General features: G+C 41.0%; 1 protein-coding gene across 1 annotated transcript; it reads right to left on the reverse strand.

The window, feature by feature from the left end:
- LOC133452171 (oocyte zinc finger protein XlCOF8.4-like) lies at positions 1 to 24,936 on the reverse strand. Its single transcript, XM_061731391.1, has 6 exons — positions 24,795 to 24,936; positions 18,029 to 18,406; positions 15,653 to 16,800; positions 5,344 to 5,409; positions 5,073 to 5,256; positions 1 to 1,254 (listed from the first exon to the last, which is right to left on the reverse strand). The coding sequence occupies exons 1-6, from the start codon at positions 24,934 to 24,936 to the stop codon at positions 236 to 238; spliced, it is 2,937 nt and encodes a 978-aa protein (XP_061587375.1). The 3' UTR covers positions 1 to 235.
- Positions 24,937 to 25,472: the final 536 nt, after the last annotated feature.

Here is a 25,472-nt window from a genome sequence, read left to right on the forward strand (position 1 = left end):
TTTTCTCGAAGTGCACAATAAAAAAAAATCTTCACCTCAAATATTTTTTCTCCTGCATGGCCTTAATACTCTTCCGTAGAGACAAGTTCTTCAGTACCACGGTAATCATTGTCACGGATCGGTGGTACAAAGTTAAAAAAGCGGTTTATCCGATGACCCAAGTTCTCCAAAATGTCCAGAAACGGAAGCGAACGTGAATCCGTGGCAGCATCAACGGCGAACACGAGACCTGGCGCTAGGCCTCGCAGGCGCGGGTCTCCATGTGCCTCTTCAGCCACGAGGGCCGGATGAACTGCTTCCCGCAGGAAGTGCAGACGAAGGAGCCCTCGTCCGAGTGGATCCGCAGGTGGCGCAGCAGGTTGTTGCTCTGCCTGAAGCTCTTGCCGCACTCCTCGCAGTAGAAGGGCTTCTCGCCCGTGTGGATGGTCTTGTGACGCAGCAGGTGGCCGCTCTGCCGGAAGCTCTTGCCGCAGATCTTGCAGCTGTACGGCTTCTCGTTGATGTGGATGGCCACGTGCCGCTTGAACGCCGACGAGTCGGAGAACCTCCTGCCGCAGGTTTTGCAGAGGTAGGGCTTCTCGCCCGTGTGCGTCCTCGTGTGCACCGTCACGTCGCTGCTCTGGCTGAAGCTCTTGCCGCAGATCTTGCAGGAGTACGACTTCTCGTCCGTGTGGACGGCCGTGTGCCGCTTCAGCGCAGACGACTGGGAGAAGCCCCTGCCGCAGGTGTTGCACAGGTACGGCTTGTCCCCCGTGTGGATCCGGCTGTGGACCATCAACTTCCCGCAGCAGGAGAAGGACTTCCCGCAAGTCTCGCAGGAGTAGGGTCTCTCGCCCGTGTGGATCCGGACGTGGTATTTCAGGGAGGACGCGTCCTTGAAGCGCTTGCCGCAGGTGCTGCAGGGAAACCGCTTCTCGCAGGTGTGGTTCCTGTGATGCTTCCTCATCTGCTGCTTCGTGCTGAAGATTTTACCGCAAATGTCACATTTCAACAAGTCCAGGTGCTTGTTTCCGTCCCGGTCCGCCGTGTCCTCTCCAGGAGGGTTTTGGGGCGGACGCGGGTCCGTGTCCGGTTCAGAGTCCGGGTCCTCCTTCAGCGTCACCACCACCAGTTCCCCCTCCTGACCGGCGCACAGCTCGTCCTGCTCCTCCTTCACCTGCAGGAGCTCCTCCGGGTCCAGGCTGGAGCTGCTGTCCCGGTCCCAGCACCCTTGGGCGGCAGCCTCCTCCCTCCACACGGGCCCCTGGGGGCCACCTGGGGAGAGACGGGTGTTAAAGCAGTTCAGACTCACGAGTCTTCCTGAGAGGAATGACATTTGCGCCAACTAAAGCTGAAACTAAAATGTTTCAAGCTAAAGAAGGACAATATTTTCTAAGAGGAAAATTACATTTTAAACAACCACGTATACACACTACTCCTAAAAGCATGTGCATATCTGTCTGTGGGGAAACTTTGTGGAATGGTTTAGATCAGCGGTTCCCAACCTTTTTTCCTTGTTCCCCCCCTACTTGTGTCTAAGACCAGCCAGGTCCAGGTTGTAAAAAACCGAACTTTCGAGATGACGTCACGCAGGTCAGAGGTCTTGTTTACAAATGGATTTATTTAATACACACAAAGCCCCGGATGAAGACAACGGGTCCTGGAAGCAGATCTAGTGATTCATAAAAGAAATGAAGAGTTTCGCGGCAATCATGTGTTATTTAGACGCTGCAACGTCTGTGTCCGTCTGTGCCCCGTTCACTACCGTTATATGGAGAAGCGGTCTCGCAAAAAAAATCCTAATATCTTCCGAAGGACTCCAAATGACACCAAACTTGCCTGGGTGAGTATACAACCATAAAAAATGCCAGAAATAAGGTCCAGGTTGTAAAAAACCGAACTTTCCCTTTAACAACCTGTTGGAGTAGATTAAATGTTGAGTAATGATATAATAATAAGGAATGAAATCATTTCCTGTGTTTGTCACCAGTGTATAAAAAACACAAAAGATATTCAAGACATTCATAAATTATTCCTAACAATGTCTTATGAATGACTCATTCACAAATATAATTTTTACAACCGCATAATATCAAAGCAGACAAAATTTCGCGCCCCCCCAGAGATCTCTGGCGCCCCCCCAGGGGGGGCCGGACCCCAGGTTGGGAGACACTGGTTTAGAGGATGAAATCAAACATAGCACTAACTCTATACAGTTTAAAAAAACAAACAAGAAAGCAATTCTTGACAAGTATAAAAATGGGGACCTCTAAAGAACGTAATTTACCTTACATATGTATTTCTTTGATTATTATTTTGTTCTTTTTGGGATGGATTATATATGATATAAATATAACTGCCTGCATTCAAGGTTGTTCGTGGATCATGGTAGAGGAGACTGAGAGATTGGACTTTTGAATTTAGGATATTGTAGGAGACCGGTTCAATTATGACTGATCTTGTTTATTGGTTGTTTGTGTGGTATTTATTTTTTGTTATTTTGTCTTTTCCTTCTTTTCTTTTCTTTTCTTTTTTTAAAATTTTTATAGGTTATATATGATATGATATTGTGAGGAAGGGACAGGACTAAATAAGCGTTCTGCTTCCTCCTGTTCCCTCTCCAACACATTGTTTTGCTGTGTGTTTTATTTTTGAATGAGACTGTTAAATTGTTTTGCTTTTTTTATATTTTGATGCTTTTAATTTGATTGGGTTTTGTTGTGTTCGAGACAAAGCCAACAATAAACAAAGCAACATTAGAGGCCTATTAGAGGACCTTCTGGACTAAAAGGTTAAAGCTCCTCTGGATTCCTTAATCAATCTTTATTTACTTCTAGAGGAAGTTCAGGTTCTTCAGCGTTTGCAGCGAGATGTTTAATCTCTTCCATCAGTCTGTTGTGGAGAGTTCAGTCACATCTGCAGCATCAGAACCGGAAACTTAAAGAAACTGAACAAACCGATGAAGAATGGTGATTCTTTTCTGGGGATTCTGGAGATGAGGGAGGAGAAGGAGATCCTTCAGACCTCTACAGGAACGTCAGGCCTCTACAGGAGATCCTTCAGACCTCTACAGGAACGTCAGGCCTCTACAGGAGATCCTTCAGACCTCTACAGGAACGTCAGGCCTCTACAGGAGATCCTTCAGACCTCTACAGGAACGTCAGGCCTCTACAGGAGATCCTTCAGACCTCTACAGGAACGTCAGGCCTCTACAGGAGATCCTTCAGACCTCTACAGGAGATCCTTCAGGACACGGCTACAACTTTTTATAAAGGTTATTTAAAGAGACTTTAATAGTGGCCACTTATGTAACATCCAGTTTCTCTTCTGGGCTGAATAAAGTATTATTAATCAATATTATAAACTATTATTAATCAATATTATAAAGTATTATTGAACTGAATCTGTTGGAGCCCTGAAGGGGGGGTCATTATTATAGTAAGCTTGGTTACAGGAACTATCCAGACCCGGAGAAATAACTGAGATTAACCATGCAGATACTGACATGAGCATCTGCTATTGTTATTCTTTAAAAAAATGCATATTAATGCATTTCAAATACTGTATACATCTAGCTCAGCGGTCGGCAACCCAAAATGTTGAAAGAGCCATATTGGACCAAAAAACAAATATGTCTGGAGCCGCAAAAAATTAAAAGTCTTGTATCAGCCTTAGAATGAAGACAACACATGCTGCATGTTTCTATATTAGTTATAACTGGGAGAAGATTGTTTTTTTCATTATGCACTTCGAGAAAAAAGTCGAAATGTTGAGAAAAAAGTCGAAATGTCGAGAAAAAAGTCGAGAAAAAAGTCGAAATGTCGAGAAAAAAGTCGAGATGTCAAGATTAATGTTGAAGTACAATCTTGAGAAAAAAGTCGAAATGTCGAGAAAAAAGTCACAATTTCGTGAAAAAAGTCAAGGAAAAAGTCGAAATGTCGAGAAAAAAGTCGAAATGTTGAGAAAAAAGTCAAAATGTCGAGATTAATGTTGAAATACAATTGAGAAAAAAGTCGAAATGTCAAGATTAATGTTGAAATACTATCGAGAAAAAAGTCGAAATGTCGAGAAAAAAGTCGAAATGTCGAGAAAAAAGTAAAAATTTCGAGAAAAAAGTTAAAATTTTGTGAAAAAAGTCAAGGAAAAAGTCGAAATGTCGAGAAAAAAGTCGAAATGTAGAGAAAAGAGTCGAAATTCGAGAGAAAAGTCGAAATGTCAAGATTAATGTTGAAGTACAATCTTGAGAAAAAAGTCGAAATGTCGAGAAAAAAGTCGAAATGTCGAGAAAAAAGTCAAAATTTCGAGAAAAAAGTCAAAATTTCGTGAAAAAAGTCAAGGAAAAAGTCGAAATGTTGAGAAAAGGTTGAAATGTCGAGGAAACAGTCAAAATGTCAAGATTAAAAAAGAAAAGGAAAGAGGAAGAAAAAAAGAGAAAAAAGGAAAAAAAGGAGAAAAGAGGAAAAAAGAATAAAAACAAGAGAAAAAAAGGAAAAAAAGAAGAAAAAAAAGAAAAAATATTGCCAGTAGGCACAGGTAGCCACTAGGGCGGCGCTAAAGAGCTCTAGAGCCGCGGGTTGCGACCCCTGCTCTAGCTGCAGCACTACAGCGAAGTCTGTTTTAGGTTGGACGTTCACTGAGCATCAGTTATTTTATGATTTATCTATTTATTTCAGCAGCTTTCAAAGCAAGTGACCGAATAAAATCAAAATATGTGCATCTTATTTTGTCTCTTGGAGCAACTGAATGTGGCCTATGTATGAAGTTATTACACTAAAAGGTCTTTAGGCTGTTGAAAAAAATAAAAACCAGTATTGACACAAATTTGAAAAACCAACCAAACAATCAAAAGACCCGAATAGGTTTGTATTTTTCCCCTTTTCTAATGCAGTTGGGCTCAGGTTTGGAGTCACTTGTTTGGGTGTTTTAGAAGCGATATAAAAATGAAAATAAAGGTAATAATAACCCGTCTGGCTCCCAGACTGAAACCAACTTCACTGCTGCGCATTCATCATCATCATCTTCCTGCTTCCCTCGAAACAAACAGCTTTATTCACTTCTTATTTCACTCGTGCTTTTTAAAACAAGCCACATACCTGCTGGGTTCAGGTTTATTGGTGCTTTGCGGGGAATATCGATCAGAATATCGTCGTTAACGGCGGGTTTCTCCGCGGCTGGACGTCGCCGCTCGCTTATAAACTCCGTCAGACGTTCAACCGAAGACATGGCTGCTATGGCAACGGGAATTGCGCTCTGAAACGCGTGTCCACATCGGTGAACCTCTTATCATAAAACATCCATGGTGAAACTGTTGTTTACAGTCTCCCTGCAGACAGCTTCTTCTCCGGGTTTGTTTCAGCGCGTCACAGCGGTGGAGGCGCCGCCGCCGCCCCCTGGCGGCCGCGAGCGGAACTGCAGCGCCAGCGCACCAGGCTGGATTAAAAAGAGATGATTAAAAAATACTTTTGCAGAGTTTGACGAGAGTCACGTGGAGTTAAAAAGTTAGAAAAAAGAGAAAATAAGTGTAACTTAAAAGGAACAGAGATCTTAAACAGAGATCTTGTGTTATAAACATGTTATAAACATATTATAAATTAGTAAATAACTGAAAAGACCCCCCCTTTATGTTATAAACATGTTATAAACATATTATAAATTAGTAAATAACTGAAAAGACCCCCTTTGTGTTATAAACATATTATAAACATATTGTAAATGAGTAAATAACTGAAAAGACCCCCCCTTTGTGTTATAAACATGTAATTAATGTGTTATAAACATGTTATAAATTAGTAAATAACTGAAAAGACCCCCCTTTGTGTTATAAACATGTTATAAACATGTTATAAATTAGTTAATAACTGAACTGTTAACTGTTAAAAAGTTAGAAAAAAGAGAAAATAAGTATAACTTAAAAGGAAAAGAGATCTTAAACAGAGATCTTGTGTTATAAACATGTAATAAATGTGTTATAAATTAGTAAATAACTGAAAAGACCCCCTTTGTGTTATAAACATGTAATTAATGTGTTATAAACATGTTATAAATTAGTAAATAACTGAAAAGACCCCCCTTTGTGTTATAAACATGTATTAAATGTGTTATAAACATATTATAAATTAGTAAATAACTGAAAAGACCCCCCTTTGTGTTATAAACATGTAATTAATGTGTTATAAATTAGTACATAACTGAAAAGACCCCCCCTTGTGTTATAAACATGTTATAAACATATTATAAATTAGTAAATAACTGAAAAGACCCCCTTTGTGTTATAAACATGTAATAAATGTGTTATAAACATGTTATAAATTAGTAAATAACTGAACTGTTAACTGTTAAAAAGTTAGAAAAAAGAGAAAATAAGTATAACTTAAAAGGAACAGAGATCTTAAAAAAAAAAATCTGGATACAGAAGTCAAAGAATGCAAATCAAACATTACATTTAAAAGAATAATAAAAGTTTGATGAAGAAATAACATGATAATTGTTAAGTTAGGTGGGTTTTAAGTTAGGCTTTTTTCTCTCTCTTTTTAGCACCATTGTCATATTTTTTTCTTTGAATCAAAAAAGAATATCTGTGTTTGACGACAGCTATTTAGTGTTATTATTATTATTATTACTATTTTTTTTAATTAAGTTTATTGGAAAGTGTTTTTTTAAATTGCTTATTTTTTTCTTTTTTTTCTTTTATTATTACATTAATTGAAATTTGATTTCTTAGGAAAAAGGGACAGATAAAATAAGCTTAGTCTTCTTTCTGCTCCCTTTCATACAAGGAAAGAGATTTGTTGTCATTATATTGAACTGTTTTGTTTTTCTTTTAATGAATGAAATAAAGAATAAAATAAAATAAAATAAAATAAAAACTGAACGAAGAAAATCCCAGACACGACTCAAGCTGACTCCGAACATTCACTGGTATCCAGTATCCAGTCCGGCTGTTGCTGAAATCTTTCGGGGGGCACAATCTTCCTTGGCGTGGGGGTGTAACGGTACCCAGAAGTCACAGTCAGGTACCAGCTTGGTACAACGGGGAAAAAAGAAGGTAGAAAATAATATTTTGGACCTTTAATTTAGAAAAATGTAACCATCCAACAATAATGGCTTATTGGTCCTAGGTTTTAGTGAAGCAGTTCAGTTCTGCTGCAGTGGAAAAAGAAAACTGAACAGTAAGTAGAGGTTTAACATTTCAACAAGTCCACCGTTATTTTGTATTGTTTTTTCCTTCCTGGTTTGGGTTCAGTTTATTTTACACATTAGAGAGAAGAAAAAACATTGACATTTCCATTGTTCTGTCTGGAATTTACAGGACTGTCTCAGAAAATTAGAACATTGTGATGAAGTTCTTTATTTTCTGTAATGCAATTAAAAAAACAAAAATGTCATACATTCTGGATTCATTACAAATCAACGGAAATATTGCAAGCCTTTTATTATTTTAATATAGCTGATTATGGCTTACAGTTTACATTACAGTTTAAAAGCTGCCGAAGGGCTGCCGACCTGTGGCGACGTGCGGGACACACCGGGAAAACAGCTCCACAGCTCGGGTGCTAAGAAGAGCCTCGTCATTACGTCGCTGCGGTTTAGACACTGCAACACCATTGTGACGTGAAACTCCAGCTTCCTACCCCCTGCAGGGCTCACAAGCTTTGAACTGGGCTCAAACACAGACTTGAAACCACGGGAATGCCATATGATGAAGTTCCTGACTGACTGATATGTTAATACCAACTCATTTGGCCACAGACTTGAATCACGAGAACATCCTATGGGGTAATTTATAACTTAGTGACAGTCATGCCAAATGCCCGATAACGGCATTTGGCCACAGATCACATTTGACTGTAAATGGCTTTTTGTCTCTCACTTGGCTCGTTTATTCATGCCTTTTGTGCTTTGAACTTACTGTATAAAAGTCATGATTTCAAATCATTCTTGGTCAGCACACCAACCCAGACACGCAGTAGGTCTGTTCACCGCCGGCTTACTGAATAGAACTCACTACACCACAGCGGACTTCTGAACTGGATTTTATACTATTTTTCAACACTGCAAACGTCAGTTACGTCCAGTACTCGAGTTGTAAAAAGAAATCAGGCGGGATGGTGGATTTGATCATATGGGGACAGATAATTTGTGCTGATTACAAATAATATAATATATTACAAATAGTAGCAGTGACCAAAACAGCTGCAGAAATACTGCAGGAATGACATAGCAGCAGTTAAATGCAGCCTTCTGTAAGCTTTAAATATCCACTGGGCTTACATCAAATACATCAAAACACAACAATTAAAAACACTTTTCTGAACTTATCAATATGACTCTGTCCTTCACAGGATAAGTAACATGGATCACTGCCAAAACTCACAATCTTAACAAGAATATTTGTCTTATTTGTAGTTAAAATGTCTCATTTTAGTAAAAAAATCTACTTACACTTAAAACAAGACTCATCACTGGAAAAAACAACAATTTTCACCTGTTTCAAGTAGATTTTCACTTGAAATAAGTAGAAAAATCTGCCAGTGGAACAAGATTTTTTGCTTGTAATAATAAGATAAATCTTGACCCACTGGCAGATTTTTCTACTTATTTCAAGTGAAAATCTACTTGAAACGGGTGAAAATGGTCAAATAAGTTATTTTTCTGGTGTTATTTTTCTGGTGATGACTCTAAATGTTGAAATAGCAGTAAAACCACATTCATTGATGAAATTACATAAGGGATGGAAAAGGGGATGTCAGTTTTACAGGGGGGATGATTTTGACCCTTTTTATTTCACCTCATCCCCCCTCAACTCCAGTACTGGTTACGTTGCTGTGTTTGTGTGAAAGTTGCAGCAACAACCAGGTATCTGCTCTAACAGGACTTGGTCCACGTAGTTCCTCCGTGGACACATCTCTAAAAGACAGGTTGTCTCCTCCTCCCATGATGCTTTGCTGCATCCAGATTCATTATTATTTGAAAATGTCTCCGTCTCCCAGTCTTGCTGTTGCCGTTGGTCTTAATAACCCCCCCCCTCCGGCTTGCGTAAGCGGTTCTTTCCTCTAGTCCAGCAATGAGTTGGTACCTTGGAACCGGTTCTTCTGACCCGGAGCCAGTTCTTTGTCAGTGGAAACAGAAAGCTTGGTTACAAAGTCAGCACTGGCCCAGAACCAGAACCAGAACCAGAACCAGAACCAGAACCAGAACCAGCCTGGAACCGGTTTGGTGGAAAAGGGGTATGATTGTAAATGAAGGACAGACGTTCAGCAGCGCCGGCGTCTCCGAGTACTGATTTATTTAATAAAAGTGCAGCTGCATATAAAACATCAGAGTCCAGCTGTTTACAGACGTGTTGGTTGCGATTCATCCGTCCGTTACTGAACAGGAAGTTGGTTTTAATCCAACCATCAGGACGTAAGAGCCGTCGTGGATTCTTACAAACAGGATTACAATAAATTCAAACAAAACTTTTCCTAAATACTAGAAAGTAAAAACAAGGTTCAGTCGTGTCAAAGCTCAAGACTTGGACCGTTGAACCGGACAGAACCGTTTCCTCGGTCGCCTCTGAACCCTCCAGCTTCAACCGTCTCAACCGTCTGATTCATCACCGGGGGAGAACTAATTAGTGATTTGCTGCAGCTGTGATCACGTTCAGGGCAGAAAACCTCAGATCAGCGACTTCAACCTCTCGCCTCATCAGTTTCTGCCGGTTCAGATACTGGAGGTTAGGGCTGTGCGATTAATCGATTTTAAATCTAAATCGGATTTATTAATCACAATCGATGTTAAAAAAATGAAAATCGGAAAATCAATTTTCCTTTTTTGCAGCTGCATTACAGACAGAGCTCGTCTAGTCATCTTTGTTTGGTCAAGAAAATTTTAAATGTTGTCACTTTACTAAACTCAAGGAGGATTTACAGTATCTTTCAATTGCACTTCATTCCCAATAGGGAAATGTGTTTGCTATTTTTCTTTAAAAATAAAGATAAAATATTTGAAACGATTTATTCCATTGTCTTTTGTAGTTTTACCAAAAAAATCGAAATCGAAAATCGGGTTTTCAGAGAAAAAAAATCTGGATTTTATTTTTGTCCAAAATCGCCCAGCCGTACTTGAGGTCAGACACTGTGTTTATGAAGCTCTTTTCAATGATGCAACACAGAACCAAACGATGTTGCTGTTATTTTATATAATTTTGCCACTTTTTAGTTCTGTGAAGAAGACAATTCTTCATATTAAAATAAATAGATGAAAGAAAAGTATTAGGTCCATTTTTTGTTCTATTATTCTCCCTCGTCAGCCTTAAAAGGGACCTATTATGAAAACCAGGTTTTTTCTTGCTTTAACATTTATAAAGTGGTCTCCCCTCAGCCTGCCAACACAGAGAAGGAGGAAAGCAACCACATTCTGCAGTGTCTGTACAGTCAGCCGCCCGGATGATCCATCCAGTGTGATGTGGATCTATGAGCCTATGCTCATATGCTCTATGCTCCCTTCGTTACGTAACCAAAATGCAATTGGCATAGGTTGGCCTCCGATGCGTGAAACCACGCCCACAACTAACGTGTCTTAACTGCATGCGAGTGTCCGACTATCGCGTCACACTGCGTGACATCGGACGCTCTCTGTCCACACTGAAACCGTTAATATGCAGTTCTGTTCTTAATGTTTGTTCAACTCTAACAAGCCATATTATTGTGCTGAATTTGCTAACTACCCTCCCTCGACGGTTTACGGAGTACATTAACAGAACGGTAAATAATCGTCTGCTCAGCATCCTGACAAAACACAAAAACAACGGTCAGAAACTTCCAGCTCTCTGTCCATCTCCCTCCAGCAGCTGCCACTTTATTGAGGTTTTTGTAGTGAAATGAGGAGGAATCATAGAGATAACTTCTCATTTCAACTAACTGGATCAGCCGTTCCTCATCCATACAGCGATTTCAACCGGCTTTCAACGCGAGCGACAGGAAGAAAATAGAAGCAGGGCGTCCGACAAATGTTCAGCTCAAAACGGCCAGTTAGGAAAGTCCAATAGAAAATAAAGCAATGGAATTGATTTTGTAGCTGACTCTCACTCGCATCGCATGCAGTTAGGATACGGCGTAACTCCGCCAGTCGGAGCTTCCGCCATTTTTCCGTAGCAGTGTATCGCGTCATTCAGGCAGCCAATCAGCACAGAGCCTCATTATCATAGCCCCGCCCACTCAGAATCCTGCATAGATAATGAGGTTAGAGAATGGGATGCTAAAGTCTTTAGCATCCCAGTCTCTTGTCTTTAAAATACATGGTTTAGAGGTTGAAATTCTAATTTAGTTAGCAAACACAATCAAAAGCTTGTTTTTAAGACATTCAAGGCCTGTTTAAAATAGGTATTAGATGCCATAATAGGTCCCCTTTAAATAAAAACGCAGCTCTGGTGCTGCGTCTCGATGGCGTTTAGACAGGAAATGAGGTCAGAGGGTGACGGGTCGGGTTGGGACCAGCCTGGTCCCAACCCGACCCCTCACCCTCTGACCTCATTTCCAGGACCAGGACACCGGTTGGGACAAGTAACGAAGTACAAATACTTTATTACCTTACTTAAGTAGAAATTTTGGTTATCTATACTTCACTGGAGTAATTATTTTTCAGACGACTTTTTACTTTTACTCCTTACATTTTCACGCAATTATCTGTACTTTTTACTCCTTACATTTTAAAAACAGCTTCGTTACTCTATTTCATTTTGGCCTTTAAAAAAAAACTATCCAGTTAAATTGCTCCATCCGGATAGAGTGAATTTGGTTGTGGTTGTTTCAGATGTTCTTGTCCAGTTTTGTTCTTACATCCGTTCCCTCAGATTCCTGCAACTAAACTTGGATGTACATTCCAATAAAGGTTAGGATAAATGATAACATGCCTCTGAAGTTTGACTTTTTGCACCATTACAATACTTATAGGCAACTAGTCATCATATCTGCTGCTCTCTGAAACACATGTTAATGCTCAATAGTACACATATATGGTTCTTTAATATATTTGCATTATACTAAGATGCATTCATTTTCAATGGCTTTTGACCTTAATGCCCCCCCCCCACCCTTACATTAATTTCACTTTTATACTTTAAGTAGTTTTGAAAACAGTACTTTTATACTTTTACTTGAGTAAAAAACTTGAGTTGATACTTCAACTTCTACAGGAGTATTTTTAAACTCTAGTATCTATACTTCTACCTGAGTAATGAATGTGAATACTGAAGACACCTCTGCTCGACACCAGATCTCTGATCTTCTACACCTTTAGCTTCTCCTTCAGTTTATTTACGAACGTTTCTGGCTCCAGTAAAAGGTTCCTGGTTCCATCGCTGCGCTGCATTCTTCTGTTTGATGTTCGGACCCCGGAGGCCCGATATGGGCCCGGTGGGGAACCAGAGGCGGATGTGGGGCCTCAAATCCCCACCATCTGCTGGCCAGACTGAAACCCGGACAGTGAGGCCGATTTTCGTTTTCACGTCCTCAGAAGTTTCAACTCTGAGTTAAATAAAGACGGAAAAAGAGAAACCAAATCCGTTTTCACTCCAGTTTCAGCCCAACTCTGGTGCAAACTATGATAACTACAGGACTGTCTCAGAAAATTAGAATATTGTGATAAAGTTCTTTATTTTCTGTAATGCAATTAAAAAAACTAAAATGTCATACATTCTGGATTCATTACAAATCAACTGAAATATTGCAAACCTTTTATTATTTTAATATTGCTGATTGTGGCTTACAGTTTAAGATTAAGATTCCCAGAATATTCTAATTTTTTGAGATAGGATATTTGAGTATTCTTAAGCTGTAAACCATGATCAGCAATATTAAAATAATAAAAGGCTTGCAATATTTCAGTTGATTTGTAATGAATCCAGAATGTATGACATTTTTGCATAACAGAAAATAAAGGACTTTATCATAATATTCTAATTTTCTGAGAGTCCTATATACATTGTTTGAATTTGATGATGTTATAAAATATATGAATATGTATTGTTTTTATTTATATCTAAATGTTAAACGGAATTACTTTTTATTTTTTCTTTATTTTCTGTTTTTCCTTTCTTTTTTTTTTTATACGCTTTAGGTTTGCTTTTAATGTTTTGTTGTAATGTACTGTGTATTATATGTCAGACCCCAGGAAGAATAGCTGCAGTTTTGCTGTTGCTGATGGGGATCCAGATAAAACTATAAAAACTATAAAACTTTGGTCTCTGCAGTGAGAAGACAAGTCTTTGTCTTCTTTAACGGCGAACCATTCCTGTTTCCTGGTACTTTCATGGTTTACCTCTGCAAAAAAATTAACAAGACCCTTTAAATGTCCCCAAAGGTCGTCTTTATGTTTCATTACCAGGAAACATGAACCTGGTGATGGTCGCAGGTTTAAATCTTAGTCATTTAAAGGAGCCGTATGTAAGAGCAATAATAAAACGAATCATAAAATGACCCCGATATGTCAACAGACATTTAAAAATCATGTTGATTTCAAATACTTATGTCACTGACAACAGCACTCAAGCCAGGATATTCCAGTTTAAAAAGAGGAGTTGCAGCCCTCAACTGATGTTTATGTTGTCATTTTTTGTTTTGGCCTGAAGCTCCACCCTCCACCTATCTCCCAATCACCAAGTCAGTATTGTTTCTGAAGCTCCACCCTCCACCTATCTCCCAATCACCAAGTCAGTATTGTTTCTGAAGCTCCACCCTCCACCTATCTCCCAATCACCAAGTCAGTATTGTTTCTGAAGCTCCACCCTCCACCTATCTCCCAATCACCAAGTCAGTATTGTTTCTGAAGCTCCACCCTCCACCTATCTCCCAATCACCAAGTCAGTATTGTTTCTGAAGCTCCACCCTCCACCTATCTCCCAATCACCAAGTCAGTATTGTTTCTGAAGCTCCACCCTCCACCTATCTCCCAATCACCAAGTCAGTATTGTTTCTGAAGCTCCACCCTCCACCTATCTCCCAATCACCAAGTCAGTATTGTTTCGGCATCCGGGTTGCCAGCTCGGCTCTAATTATCGCAGCCATGGCAGCCTACGTTCCTGCTGCATTCTGCAGCCTACCTGGCAACCTCTGGTCGGGGGGAGGAGGGGGAGGGAACACGCAATATAGAACAATATTTTGAAAGTGACTGCAGTATCAGTTTTGGACATTTTTTACAGACGGCTCCTTTAAGAAACTATTTCCCACAGTGACAAGCTCCTCGCTTCAATATTCTCTTTTTCCCCCAAAACCTCAGAGAAAATGACCCGGAGACTGATGCGGGTTTTCATCGCTCTCAGGACTGAGGACGGCCTGCTGCTGGTCTCCGAGGAGACCCGACCAACCGGACGGTCCAGACCTCAGAAAGCCCGGTTCCAAACTCAGCACTGGCCCAGAACCAGAACCCGTTTGGTGGAAAAGGGGTATGATTATAAATGAAGGACAGACGTTCAGCAGCGCCGGCGTCTCCGAGTACTGATTTATTTAATAAAAGTGCAGCTGCATATAAAACATTAGAGTCCAGCTGTTTACAGACGTGTTGGTTGCGATTCATCCGTCCGTTACTGAACAGGAAGTTGGTTTTAATCCAACCATCAGGACGTAAGAGCCATCGTGGATTCTTACAAACGGGATTACAATAAATTCACATGCAAACGAAACATTTCCTAAATGCTAGAAAGTAAAAACAAGGTTCAGTCGTGTCAAAGCTCAAGGATTGGACCGTTGAACCGGACAGAACCGTTTCCTCGGTCGCCTCTGAACCCTCCAGCTTCAACCGTCTTTCTGTTGCGGGCGTCTGTCCTGGGGGCCGATCCGAGGGGCCGGTTCCAGTAGGGATGGGAATCCAGAACCGGGTCTTGTTGAGAACCGGTTCCCAGTGTTTCAATTCCTTGGAATCGTTTGCCTTTTTCGCAAACGATTCCCTTATCGATTCCAGTGGGCGTGAATGACGTCACCAAGCACGTTGCGCAACGTGCGCATTCGCGCCCAGCAGGAAAACACGGGGACAAAGCGGCATAAACGCTCGAAAGTTTGGTTACATTTTACCAAAAAGGATGAAAACAGGGCGACAATTCTTGAAATGTGGACATTTTAACAAAGGGGGGAAACTAGGGCTCGGCGGGCTGAGTCAGCCGGCTTGTGGTAAGGCTGATTTATGATTCCGCGTTAAATCAACGCATCTATGGGAGAAGTTAAAGAGCATTTACCGCTAGATTCTCCTTTCATCCAGGCAGGGAAGAGAATCAGGCCAGGATAGATGAATGTTACCAGCAGTGACTAAGTTTGTGGTGTTGAACATGTTATTGGACATTATTGTGTAATTGCCACAAAATAATTTATTGTATTTAGTTCATTTCTACAGAAGAATATTTATTTTATTATTATTATTATTTTATATTAAATACATATTTTATATTAAAAATAATTTTCTGGGGACCCCCTGGCACCATGGAGGAGTCCAAGGCTGGGGGCGTCTTAAGACCTCACTTATATTTTTTTGTTCAAAGATATAAAATAAAGTTGATACTAAAATAGTTTTTTCTCTTTTTTTCCAAATGAGAATCGATAAAGAATCGAAAATTGAATCGGAATCGAAAAAATCTTATCAATTCCCATCCCTAGGTTCCAGCCATGTTGTGCATCAACATCCAGAGCACCCACGTGACCCCTCACAGGTCTCCTTCCAGCTTGGGTACCCGGACCCCCTTCCCTGCAGAGGTCTCCGGGCCGCCCTGCCCGCAGGCGTGAGTTGCCGTTTGGGCCGAGGGGTTCCCCCCCGCGGGGCCCCGCCCACAAGTCTCGCAGGAGTACGAGTCTCCGTCGGCGTGAGTCCTCAGGTGCTTCTTCAGCGTGGAGGCGTACTTGAAGCGCTCGCCGCAGGTGGCGCAGGGGTACGGCTTCTCGCCCGTGTGTGTCCTCATGTGCACGATCAGGTTGCTGCTGCGGCTGAAGCTCTTCTCGCACACCGAGCAGGAGTAGCGCTTCTCGCCCGTGTGCGTCCCCATGTGCGCCGTCAGGTTCCCGCTCTGCGTGAAGCTCTTGCCGCACACCTTGCAGGAGTAGCGCTTCTCGCCCGTGTGGATGGCCGTGTGCCACTTGAAGGCCGACAGGTTGGTGAAGCGCTTCCCGCAGGTGGTGCAGGCGTACGGCTTCTCGCCCGTGTGCGTCCGCATGTGCACCAGCACGCTGTAGCTGCAGCGGAAGCTCTTGCCGCACGTCTCGCAGGCGTACGGCTTCTCGCCCGTGTGCGTCCGCGTGTGGTACTTGAGCGTCGACGCGTCGTTGAACCGCTTGGCGCAGTGGCTGCAGGCGTACGGTTTCACGCCCGAGTGGATCCGCTGGTGCATCTTCGCGTGGTACTTGTTCTTGAACACTTTCCCGCAGACGCCGCACTTGTAGGTCGGTTTGGGGGCGTCGGCATCGGCGTCCCGCGGACGCTCCGCCGCGGAGGAACCGTCTCCGTCGGTACCCAGAACCACACGGAGACCCTCCCGGACCTTCAGCTCCGCACTGCTGGTGGCCCCCAGGTCTACATCCTCACCCGCCTCCGGGTCCTGGTCCTGAAACGGGTCAGTGTTTGGTTCCGTCTCGTTGTGGTCGCTCTCTTCGTACGTCAGCGTCACCATGAAGGTTTCCGTCTCCTGCTTCAGAACCAGCGGCTCTCCGTCCCGACTGCCGCCCACTTCCTCCTCCTCCTCCTCTTTAATCTGCAGACGCCCCGGTTCCTCCGGGTCCAGACTGGGGTTCTGCTGGTCCAGACCGGGGTTCTGCTGGTCCGCTGGAACCGCCTCCTCCTGGTGAACATCTTTCTTTGCGGGGTCTGGGGGGGGCAGAGGGACACAAGCTGTTACACAATAATAGGAGCAAACTGAGGGACTTTCCTTTGTCCTGATGCCCCACCAACGTTTGGCCGATTTCTTTTGCACCGTCAGATACTGACCGATATTAGAAACCAATAAACATAAACAAGAGGTTTATCATTTAATTGCACTTTTCGCCATTTTATGCATTTTCCTTTATCACAGTAAACAAATATGTGACAAGGTGGTGTTTCTTTTTTTTCCTCGGTATGAAACTCGAAATTCCCATTTCCAGAATGTTAATGAATGCAGCTTAAAATGTCTTAAAAGCAGCCCATAAAATAATATTTATAAAATAATAAAATATTAAAAAATATATAAAATAAAATATAAACAAATAAAATATAAAAAAATTAAAATAATAAAATGCAAAAACATATGTAAAATAATATAATGTAAAAAAATATGTAAAAATAAAATGTTAAAAATATATAAAATATAACAAACTATATAAAATAAAATATATAAGATAAAATATAATAAAACAATATAAAAAATATATAACAAAATGTAAAAAACAAATAGAATATAAAAATATAAAAATAATAAAATGTAAAAAAAATATGTAAAATAATAAAATATATAAAATTTTTATGTAAAAAATATATAAAATATAACAAACTATATAAAATAAAATTATAAGATAAAATATAATAAAACAATATAAAAAATATTAAAATAATACAATTTAAAACACATGTAAAATAATATAATGTAAATAAATATGTAAAACAAAAATAAAAAATAATAATAATAATGTCAAAAATATATAAAATAATAAAATATAACAAACTATATAAAATAAAATATATAAAAATAATATATAAAACAATATATAAAAATATATAAAATAAAAAATATATAATATAACAAAATATATAAGATAATAATATATAAAGTAGCCCCTAAAGTACAAATAAAATACAATACAAAATGGCCCATAAACTCAACTGTTCTCAACTTTAGCCCCTAAAATCCTCTAAAAAGTTCGTATATCAAGTCAGATTCGAGGAGGTAAAGAAACATCTGTTCTGGGTCTCGGAACCACCTGGTTCTGATCAGAACCGCCCCCCCCCTGGTGGTCCGAACCCGCTTCGTCAGCCGAACCAGAGCTAAACAGAGAAGTGACAGAACCCCCCCAGAGAACCAGAACCAGAGGTCCGCCCAGACCCCAGCAGACCCCGGTACCTGCGGAGCCCCGGTCCGGGTCCGGGTCCGGGTCCGGGTCGGGGGTCCGGCTGCGGTCCAGCAGCTTCCTCTGGCGGCTGATCTCCTGCTGGTACCGGTCCAGCTGGTCCTGGTAGCGGACCACGGTCCTCTCCACCTCGGAGAAGATCTCCTGGGCGGCGGCCGCCAGTCTGTGCTGGATGAAGTCCCGCAGGAGCTCACACGAGGACATGCTGCTGGAGTAGCCGTTAGCTCTGTTTACTTCCGGGGTCCGCTCCGCTGCGGCGCCGGCGCACACCGCCGGGAACCGGGTGGGCGGAGTCGGTACTCCGTTTAAGGAGGGGTCTTTTACCGGGGTTCCGCGACCCCTAGGGGGGCCGCGGAGGTACTGCAGGGGTCCTTCAATTTAAAGAGAAATAAAGGCAATTTTAACCAAAATAATTTGTGAGAGTTAAAAGCAGATAAAAGTATATAAATACATAATATATATATATATATATATATATATATATATATATATATATATATATATATATATATATATATATATATTGTCCACCCTATCCACTGGCCACTTGTGGTGTTGGCAGAGGTGGACAGAGTACTCGACCCCAGTACTTGAGTAAGAGTACAAATACTACTGGTCAAAATTTACTCCGTTACAAGTAAAAGTAGCTCAGTCAAAATATTACTCGAGTAAGAGTAGAAAAGTACTTGCTTTTATATCCATTAAGTATCCAAAAGTAAATGCTTTAAATTTACTTTAAGTAAAAGTAAGAGTAAGAGTAGGAGTAAATTTCTTATTTTCCACATCAGTAAATTACTATATTTTTCTAAATTAATTTAAGGATCTTTTAACTCTTGTTTCTGAGAATTCGATGTTGAGTTGTTGAAAGCAGAGAGGTAGTTCTGCTTCGGCAGACACAATAAACATTTGAAAATAAATGTGTGTGGTTTGTCCGTGCCCTCGTTTTTTACTCGGTCGAACTCAAACATTGAGTTAAGATACGGCCAAGGATTTAGTGAAAGTCCCTGCTCCGAGTCCGGCTCATTATCAGACTCAGACGACTCAGCGGATTGTCTTTCTTCTCCTGACGCAGGCGTAGCCGTTGTTGCAGCTCTGTCTTGACTTGTTGCGGCTCTGTCTTGACAAACGCAGGCTACTTTGGCGGTATCGTTTTGAGGAGGCTTGACGTATTTCTGCTTTACGTACATCCCAGTGGAGAGCGTGCACTGTGATAGGTCTCCTCCTTTGACAAAAACAGCTTGTGTCCAATAGGATTTTAGCGAAGAAGAAAAAAGAGCAGACCTGAAAGTAACGAGTACTTTTCAGCCTCCCTAGAAATTTACTCGAGTAAAAGTAAAAATATTTGTCTTGGAAATGTATTCAAGTAAGAGTAATAAGTACCAAAAAAATCCAATACTCAAGTAAAGTACAAATCCTCTGGATATGTACTTAAGTACAGTACTCAAGTAAATTTACTCCGTTACTGTCCAACACTGAGTGTCGGTACAAGAAAAGCAGCATGCAGAGGCTAAACTGTGGCTTATAATGACTGTATGAAGCTGCTTCTTAAAGTCCCAAGGAGCTGTAGTGCCCGTCATCTGTTTGTTAGTGTTGGAGTACCAACCTGTGCTGCTGTGCTACGGAACTTGATATATAAATTTATATGGAGAGTATCTAACTCTTTAAAGGGGACCTATTATGAAAAACACGTTTTTTCTTGTTTTAACATATATAAAGTGGTCTCCCCTCACCCTGCCACCACAGGAAAGATGAAATCCCATGAATTTCTGCAGGGTCTGTACCCCCGCCCGGCTGAATCTTCTAGTGTCATGTGACTTCTGCGAGCCGTTCAGAATCTGCTCCCATCGTTACGTAACGACAGGAGCAGATTTCCATAGGTCGGCCTCCGCTGCTGAAACCACGCCCACAACTAACTCCGCCGGCTGGAGCTCCGCCATTGTTCAGAAGCGGTGGCTGTTTCCACCGGTTTCCACAGCGAGGGACAGTTAAAATGAGGTTTTGCATCGACACTTGACCTCATAAAAGGATCAGTTCCAACAGCACGGACCCGGCAACTGCACATGAGTCAGCGGTAAGTGACGTTATTTTTTTATGTTTTTTATATTTGTCTACAAGTATGATCTTTGCATGGACTAAGTATTTAGCTTAGCTCCGGAGCACCGGGGCCGCTCACGGAGCTGCCGGAGGCCACACACCGGGGCCACTCACCGGACCGCACCGGTGAGGAGCCCCGGGCCCCGGCGGCTCCGGTGTTCCCTAACGGAGTGTTAGGTAACACTGGAGCTCTATTAGTAATACATTTTTCTTCTGTTCATGGTTTCAGATCTTCCAAGCACCTGAAGCTTCAACAACACCTTCAGAAGACGCACGGTCCTTCCTTGAGCCAGCGATTGTGCATACATGTTATTTTATACAACTTATGTTCTTATTTTAACAATAAAGTTGACATTTTTGAAAATTCAGTGTTGTGATTTCTTCACAGTTAACATGATTCATTTGTCTTGTAACATAAGAAATGAAATGATGAGGAATCTGAGTAAATAACTGTGGTGTACCTGTTTAGAATTCAATTCAATCTTCCTGTGTGAATTACTGTGAAGACGAGGTGACCCGGATCCCCCTTCAGGGAACTAAAGGCTGATTTTTGGTTCCGCGTTACACCAACGCAGAGCCTACGGTGTAGGGTACACGTCGATTTAATGCAGAACCGTAAATCAGGCTTTAAGATCCGTTTACACCGTGTAACTGAATGCGAGCGTCCGACTATCGCGTCAAGCTGCGTGACATCGGACGCTCTCTGTCCACACTGAAACCGTTAAACTAGCAGCCAGTTAGGACAGTCCAATACAAAAAAAATAAAGCATGGAATTGTTAGGATTTTATGAAATTATTGAAGCCCAAAACTGTCTGGGCTCTCTCTTCAAAGTAGGCTAATCTCATTCTGATTAAGAGCAAAGAGTAGACAGAGATTAGATTAGAAGTTAAATACAAATACACATTGTTGAAGAGGAAACGGGGGAAAGGTGACACCTTAAGGTGATTTCCCCTTCATCTGGCTCTACTAATGAAGTTAAAATACAATACACATATTGTTGGAGAAGAGACTGGGGAAAGGTGACACCTTAAGGTGACTTTCCTTGAAGCTGGCTCTTCCAATTAAATTAATTAGCAATACACATACAATTTGTTGAAGATAAGACAAATGGAGAGAAACAGATGTTTAACATTGGGGGGTCTGGTCTGCGGTCTGTTTGACACCTCAGATGGGAGACAGTAAAGGAAGATGGAAGTGACACGTTTGGGGTTTTTTTTCCCGTTCCCTCCACCAATGAAAATCATTTGCAAAGAACATCCCCCTTTTCATATAAAATAGATTGGATCGATGACCTCGGGGTGATTTTCTCTTGTACCTACGTGGTCTGAGAGAAGTCTCCTCCGGCCGGAAAAAACCTTGTGCTTGAAAAGATTAAAAGTTGTTAACCTGTGATTCTTTCCACTAGTCTTTCTTGATTCACCAGACAAACAAACACGCGTTTCTTTCAGAATTTATTTTGTCGCAGAAGCTTCTCGCATGGGACACGCTTTGTGTACGCAGCCGCTGCTCTTCAGCCCGGAGAGAGGCTTTGTCTCCTCCCCTGCTACACATCATTCAAGCAGCCAATCAGCACAGAGCCTCATTATCATAGCCCCGCCCCCTCAGAATCCAGCACAGATTCTGGGGTTAGAAGCGGTAAAACTAGAGACATGGCCCACAGGCTGGATTTCTTATTCATGTAGAAAAAACAAGCTTTAGATTGTTTTTAAGACATTCAAGGCCTGTTTAAAATACACATTAAATGCCATAATAGGTCCCCTTTAAATAGCATTATTACCTGCTTAACGAATCCTGCACTTAGCTCAGTCAGGTTCACATCTATGTTGTGGAACCACTGGCGTTCATGTCTGGACACTTGCGCTTGACACTTGTGTCACTGCACGCGCGCGTGTGAAACCTTTACGCGCGCGCGTGAAACCTTTACGCGCGCGCGTGAAACCTTTAAGTGAGCACATAAAGTTGTTTACGTGAGCACGAAAAACGTTTATGCACTCACTAAAAAGTTTCACGCGCTCTCGCAAAACTTATAAGTGAGCGCCTAAAAGTTGTTCCACGTGAGCACGTAAAAACAAGTACATGGGAGTATTGCTGGAACAGGAGACCATCAAGTTGTGCCCTGAATGGAAATGACATTACTGGATTTAGCTGAGCTATATTTTAACCTGGGACTTCAATATAAGGACATTACCACTTTGCTTGCAAGTAAACAACTTACGTGCTCACTTAAAGGTTTCACGCGCGCGCGTAAAACTCATAATATATATAAAAAAAATCTGTGTCCCTTTAGGGCTCCGTAAAATGAACAGAGGTACCAGAAACATTTTTTTTAACTCTTGGGGGCCCCCTAGTGGTCACGGGGCCCTAAACAGCCGCTTAGTTCGCTTATGGCTTGGGCCGGCTCTGGTCAGAATCAACTAAAACCTCACGGTATAGAAACAGCCTGGATTATGGTTCGTTAGAGGTTAGTTTGCAGTATACCAGTTAAGTCAGTAAATAATTTATGTGAATTATTTGATACATGACGCTATTCCTTTTCCACCGAACTTGTTCCAGGTTCTGGTTCTGTTTCTGGTTCTGGGCCAGTGCTGAGTTTGGAACCGGGCTTTCTGTTTCCACTGACTAAGAAATGGCTCCGGGCCAGAAAACCCACAACAATTACATCTATCAGTTCCCACACGATCAGAAAGTGTCATTAAAAACTGATGAGCAGCAAAGGTCAACATGCCTTTGCAGCGGATTCAAAAACATCCGTCCTACGACACAGATGTTGACTGCTATGTTTTAGTTATGCTTAACTACCACTAACTAACGTTACCTCGTTCACACGTTCCCTCCACATTTCCTGTTTGTGCATCTTTTGAAGAGCATCTTTAGAAACGGTGACCCCTTCATCTTTCCAGAGGTTGCAGCATCAGCTCTTTCTGAGCCACGTGACGGTCGATGACACAAACAGCTAAACACTGGTAGAATTTGAAGGGGGGCACTTAGAAAAATGATATATCTTTTTTTAAATTCAAGATATTTTTTATTGAGGTTTTCTCAATGTAACAAAGGTGTAATGCTGAATGCTAATTACAAAGATTTTGAATAAGCATGTTAACCATAGCATACACCAGTGTACAAAATGTAAAAAAATGAAACAGTATGAAAAAAATAAAATAACAATAACAACAAAATTATATATATTTAACCATATAAATAATAAAATACATATGATCATTAAAACCATTTAGAACAATTTAGAAAATGTCTTGTTTTCAAATAGATCAAATAGCAAAACAATATGTAAAGTATAAAGATTCATGATGAACGTGTTTATTTTGTTTATTGTTGGCTTTGTCTCGAACAACAACAAAACCCATCAAATTAAAAGCGTCAAAATATCAAAAAAGCAAAACAATTTAACAGTCTCATCCAGAAATAAAGAATGACAGCAAAACAATGTGTTGGAGAGGGAACAGGAGGAAGCAGAACGCTTTTTTAGTCCCGTCCCTTCCTCACAATATCATATCATATATGCCATAGAAAATATAAAAATTACAAATTAAAATAAAATAAAATAAGAAAAGAAAGAAAAGACAAAATATCAACAAAAAAATAAATAAATACAACACAAACAACCAATAAACAAAGATCAAGGCATAATTAAACCGGCCTCCCACAATATCCTAAACTCAAAAATGTAATTTCCCAGTCACTTTTTTGATGATCCATGACCAGCCATGAATGCAGGGAGTTACATTTGGATCGTATATGATGTATCACAAAAGGAACAGAATTATAATAAAAGAAATACATACAGAAGGCAAATTGAGCCCTTTAGAGGTCCCCATTTTTATACTTTGGTTCTGTATTCGGGTCTGTGTTGGGTTCTGCTGCACTGAAGGTTTCTCTGAGGTTCTGTTGTCACCAGTACTCAAGTTGTAAACACAAATCAGGGGGGATGGTGGATTTTATCATATGGGGACAGATAATTTGTGCTGCTTACAAATAATATAATATATTACAAATAATAGCAGTGACCAAAACACCTGCAGAAATACTGCAGGAATGACATAGCAGCAGTTAAATGCAGCCTTCTGTAAGCTTTAAATATCCACTGGGCTTACATCAAATACATCAAAACACAACAATAAAAAACACTTTTCTGAACTTATAAATGTGACTCTGTCTTTCACAGGCTAAGTAAAATGGATCACTGCAAAAACTCAAAATCTTAACAAGAATATTTGTCTTATTTCTAGTTAAAATGTCTCATTTTAGTAAAAAAAAATCTCATTACACTTAAAACAAGACTCATCACTGGAAAAAACAACAATTTTCACCTGTTTCAAGTAGATTTTCACTTAAAATAAGTACAAAAATCTGCCAGTAGAACAAGTTTTTTTTGCTTCTAATGAGAAGATAAATCTTGTCCGACTGGCAGATTTTTCTACTTATTTCAAGTGAAAATTTACTTGAAACGGGTAAAAATGGTCAAATAAGTTATTTTTCTGGTGTTATTTTTCTGGTGATGACTCTAAATGTTGAAATAGCAGTAAAACCACATTCATTGATGAAATGACATAAGGGATGGAAAGGGGGGATGGCAGTTTTACAGGGGGGATGATTTGGACCGTTTTTATTTCAGGGGGGGATGCCATCCCCCCTCATCCCCCCGTCACCTTCTGCGATGATGGGATGATTTCTGAAGGACATGGAAACAGGAATCAGCACATTTCCAGCCTGGAACAGTCCGGCACTAGGACCCGGGGCGGAGCAGGTCGGTAAATATAGCAGCAGAGTTGATGAGCCGTTCAGGGTCATGTGGAGGTTTAAATGACCTGGACCGGGTCTGAGGGTTCGGTTCTCCGCAATCAGGACCGAGGACGGAGCCACAGACACGTCTGAAGTGGCACCAGCAGGAACCCACTGGGAAACCACCTGGAAACCACCTGGAAACCACCTGGAAACTACCTGGAAACCACCTGGAGACCAGCTGGAGACCAGCTGGAGACCAGCTGACGGCTGCAGGTCAGTCTGAGCGTCCTGCGGGTCCGGTGTTGCGACGCGTTCACTGACCGTTGTTTTTGCTGGCTCTTTCAACTTTGAGCCTCAGCAATATTTATTGTTTTTTTTTTTTACTTATGTTACAATCTGAAATAAATGTAAACATGTTTATTAAAAAAATAATGAATAAAAAAGAGCTTCTTTTCAATATTTGATTGTTGATTTTCAAAATAAAAGTACTTTCTTTTCAGTTAGTTGAGTAGCTATTATTAATGATTTTAATAACTGCTAACTACGTATGGGCTGAGTTGCTGCAGCTCTACGGAGCTTCACTGCAGTTTCCAGCCGGTAGG

The sequence above is a fragment of the Cololabis saira genome, chromosome 10, assembly GCF_033807715.1.
Source record: "Cololabis saira isolate AMF1-May2022 chromosome 10, fColSai1.1, whole genome shotgun sequence".
Lineage (NCBI taxonomy): Eukaryota > Metazoa > Chordata > Actinopteri > Beloniformes > Belonidae > Cololabis > Cololabis saira.